This window comes from Chamaea fasciata, unplaced genomic scaffold (assembly GCF_029207755.1).
Source record: "Chamaea fasciata isolate MVZ Bird 193981 ecotype frontalis unplaced genomic scaffold, bChaFas1.0.hap1 SCAF_29, whole genome shotgun sequence".
In the NCBI taxonomy this organism is placed as follows: domain Eukaryota; kingdom Metazoa; phylum Chordata; class Aves; order Passeriformes; family Sylviidae; genus Chamaea; species Chamaea fasciata.
The window spans coordinates 4756305-4760566 of NW_027094114.1; the positions used below are offsets into that span (position 1 = coordinate 4756305).

A 4262-nucleotide genomic window follows, 5' to 3' on the forward strand; every position below is an offset into this window, starting at 1 on the left:
TTTCTAACCCCAAAATCACCCAAAGCGGAGGCAGTGGCATTGTTGGAACTTGATGGGGAGCGGGGGGTTCCCAAAATCCCTGGGGACTGGGGGGCGAGGGGTCCTTGGGGGCTGTGGATGTTCTTTGGTGCTGAAGGAGATCCCTGGGCCCTGATGGGGATCCCTGGAGTGTGTGTGTGGGTCCCTGGGATGTGGATGAGGAGTCCTTGGACCCTGAGTGGGGATCCTGTTGTTCTGGTGGGGGTCTCTGGGGTGTGGATGAGGGGTCCCTGAGCCCTGAGTGGGGGCCCTGGGGTTCTGATGGTCTCTGAGGTGTGGATGAGGGAGTGGGGTCTTTGCGATAGTAGTGGCGTCCCTGGGTTGCGAGGGGATCCCCTAGGGTGGTGGGGGGTATCCCTGAGCCCCAAGTGTGGTCCCTGGGCCTCGAGGGGGATCTGTGGTACCAAGGACATGCCTCATCCCACTCTCTCCCCACTGCATCCAGGATCTCCCCAGGGTGTGTCAGGATGTGCACCCCACTGCTGGTGACGCTGGTGACGCTGGTGACACTGCTGATGGTGCCTTCAGGGGTCTCTCCCTATGGCTTCCGCAACTGCATCCAGGCACCATGGGACCCTGGGCTGTTCCGCTGCATCCAGCGCTTCCTGAGCACCGTGGGGGCTGCAGTGGACGACCTCCCCTCCAATGCCACATCCCTCAACCTCTCTGTCAACGTCTTGCGCCAGGTGCCCCCTGGTGCCTTTGCCCACCTGCCACGGCTCTACACCCTTGATCTGACCCACAACCAACTGCAACACCTGGCCCCAAGGGCTTTCTGGGGGTTGTCAGCACTGGCCCACCTAGACCTGGCCCACAACAACATGTCAGTGCTGGCCACAGATGTGTTCACTGGGCTTGGCAACCTGAGCACACTGCGGCTGGACCACAACCCACTACAGGAGGTGGCCCCCAGGGCTTTCTGGCCACTGGCCACACTCAGCACGCTCTCACTGCGGGGTGGCCGGCTCAGCGCACTGGAGCCCGTCGCCATGGCTGTGCAGAATCTGACACACCTGGACCTGCTCGACCTGTGTGGAACCATGCTGTCAACATTGGGCCCAGGGCTGCCACCCATGCTGAGGGTCCTGCGCCTCTGCAACAACTCCCTGGGAGCTCTTTCAGGGGCCACCTCTGGGGTGATGCCCCCAGGGCTGCATGTGCTTGACCTGTCCTACAACAACATCTCAGACCCTGCGCAGCTTGCTCGCCTGTGTCTGCACAACCTGACATACCTGCACCTGGCTGGGAACTCACTGGACGTGGTGCAGCTGCTGCACGTGGCTGGAGTCTCCCCGTGCCATGTGGATGTGTCAGGGCTACAGATGGGCACAAGGGACTTGACATACCTGTGCAAGCAGCTGACAGGATTACCGCTGCAGAGGCTGCGGCTGCAGCGCTTGCAGTTTAAAAAAATGCCCAGAGGGGCTCTGACTCATTGTCCGGTGCTGGGTGCCCTGGACGTGTCTGGCAACCGGCTGCGGCATTTGGGCTGCATAGGGCGGCTGCTGAACCAGAAGCAGCAGGCAGCACTGGGTGAGCTGGTGGCTGAGCATAATTTGCTGCAGTGGCTGCCATCATGCCGCGGGACCCCAGTTCTGCACCAGCTGCACAATATGTCCCTGCGCTTCAACCGCACCCTAGTGGCTGGTGCGGGTGCCTTTGACAATGCACCAGCACTGCGGCAGCTGCGGCTGGATGTGAACGGGCTGGCACGGCTGGACCGCGCAGAGCTGCGTGGACTCCGCAACCTGCAACATTTGTGCCTTGACAACAACCTGCTCACCGACCTCCTGCCCGGCTCCTTTGCCGACCTGCACCAGCTGGAAGACCTCAACCTGCGCAACAACCGTGTGGCCGTGCTCTTCCCTGGTGCCTTCAAGGGGCTTGACCGCCTGCAGATCCTTGACCTGGATGGGAACAACCTGCAGCACTTGGCAGCCAGGGCATTCCAGGGCCTCTCACAGCTTTGCCGGCTTTACCTGGACCGCAATAGGCTGCTGGAGGTGAGAGCAGCCACATTCCGGCCGGTGCAGGTAACACTGGGTGTACTGGACCTGCGTGCCAATGCACTGCGCTACCTGAGCCGACACCTGCGGCAGCAGCCGCTTTTCCGCTACCTACATAACCTCTACGACCTGAAGCTACAGGCGCAGCAGCCATACGGGATGCGTGTGGTCCCGCAACGCTTCTTCCAGGGCCTCAGTGCCTTGCGCTCGCTCTACCTGTCACAGAACTCGCTCTCGGCCATCCCCGCTGACGCCTTTGATGACCTGGCACAGCTGAAGTACCTGACCCTGGCTGACAGCAATGGCGGGATGGGCCACCTGCCCGCTGGCATCTTCAAGAACCTGAGCCAACTGCACAGCCTGAACCTGGAGAGTGCAGGACTGCGCAGTCTTGGCCCTGAGGTCTTCGGGAACCTGACGCAACTGAAGGAGCTGCGCCTGGCCAAGAATGAGCTGCGTGCACTGGATGTGACTCTGGCCACACACCTCCCCGCCCTGCACTACTTGGACCTGCGCAAGTGCCCACTGAGTTGCAGCTGTGCCAATGCCTGGCTGCCTGCCTGGCTGGTGCGTGGGCCCACGCAGGTGGTCTACCTGTATAACTACACCTGTGGTGAGATGGGTGGGACCTCCACATACCTGCACTGCTTTGACACACGTGTGTGCTACCTGGACATGGGGCGGTACCTGTTTGCAGGGACAGCACCGGCTGTGCTGCTGCTGCTGCTGCTGCCACTACTGCACCACCGCGGGTACTGGCGGTTGCACTACCAACTGTTCCTGCTGCGTGCGTGGGCACGTGGGCGCTGGCGGCGGGAGCAGTGGCGCTACACCTACGATACCTTTGTGTCCTACAACTCCGGGGATGAGCAGTGGGTGCTGGAGGAGCTGGTGCCTGAGCTAGAGCGTGGAGCCCTGCGGCTCTGCCTGCACCACCGTGACTTTCGCCCCGGCCGCGCCATAGTGGACAACATCGTGGATGCTGTGTACAACAGCCGGCACACAGTGTGTGTTGTGAGCCGTGGATACCTGCGCAGCGAGTGGTGCTCACTGGAGATCCAGATGGCCAGCTATCGCCTCTTTGATGAGCTGAGTGATGTCCTTGTCCTCATCTTCCTCGAGGACATCCCTGAGGCCGAGCTCTCGGCCTTTCACTGCATGCACCGTGTGCTGCTGCGGCGCACACACCTGCGCTGGCCCCCTGAGCCCCCTGCACGGCCCCTCTTCTGGGCAAAGCTCAGGTGTGCCCTGAGTGGGGGGGAGGAGGAGGAGGAGGAGGACAGGGAGAGAGGGGGCAGGGAGGAAGGGTGCCCTGGCACAACTGAGACCCCTGGGCAAGTTCTCCCTCATGAAAACAACCCTCTGCTCCCAAATCACTGTTTTTTATCTGGGGAAGGTGCCCTGTGGAGTGGGGATGATGACAGCAAGGAGGAAGAGGAGAAAGAGGAGAGGAAGACGGGGGGCAGGGAGGGAGGCTTCCCTGACAGCACTGGGACCCCTGTGGAGATTACCCCTCAGAAAAGCAAATTTCTACCCCAAAATCACCGGCTTTTCTCTTGGGAATGTGCTCTGCACAGTGGGGATGAAGGTAACAAGAAGGAGGAGGAGGAGGAAGAGGAAGAAGAGGAGAAGGCAGGGGAGGGGGAGAAAGGTTGTGGGGATCGAGAGCAGTTGCTCTAGAGCAATCTCACCCTGGTGTAATGGGGATCCCCAGGGACATTCCCAATCAAAAAAAAAAGTGGTTTTATCCCAAAATCTCTAGTTATGGTCTCAGAAATGTGCAATTGGGATGATGGTAATGAGGAAAAGGGGAAGGAGGAGGAGGAAAAGAGGAGGGCAAATGGACCTCAATGTTCAGATGCAGCAAATGCTTCATCACTCAGTTCCTTTTCCCGGCACGTGGGAGCTGCAGCTCTTGCACATCTGGCTCTTCCTGGGCACTTGCTGCTGTAGCTCAATTGGCTGCTTCTGCCCATAGCGGCACCCCCACGGCTGGGGAATTCCAGCGGCATAAAGAGGCACCCATCAATCCATCTCACCACGCACCCTCCTGTCCCCCAACTCAGCAGCTCCCGAGCCCCGGGCACGTCCCTGCCTTGCTCCCCCCTGATCCTAACCAGCAGCAGGATGCACCTGGCTTGACTGGTGAGCCAGAGTGTGCTGCAGTTGACCAGGCCGGCCGGTGCCGCGGGCTCATGACCGCGATCACGGGGCCGT

The 4262-nt window shown here is 60.7% G+C and overlaps 1 protein-coding gene across 1 annotated transcript; it reads left to right on the top strand.

Moving 5' to 3' along the window:
• The first annotated feature begins 506 nt into the window (after positions 1-506).
• On the top strand, positions 507-3725 carry LOC136302530 (toll-like receptor 13). The gene has a single exon (XM_066206004.1). The coding sequence runs from the start codon at positions 507-509 to the stop codon at positions 3723-3725; it is 3219 nt and encodes a 1072-aa protein (XP_066062101.1).
• The last annotated feature ends 537 nt before the right edge of the window (positions 3726-4262 follow it).

Bases quoted from the DNA above. Each gene is read 5' to 3' on its own strand.
- LOC136302530 (XM_066206004.1), top strand. From the start codon at position 507: ATGTGCACCCCACTGCTGGTGACGCTGGTGACGCTGGTGACACTGCTG.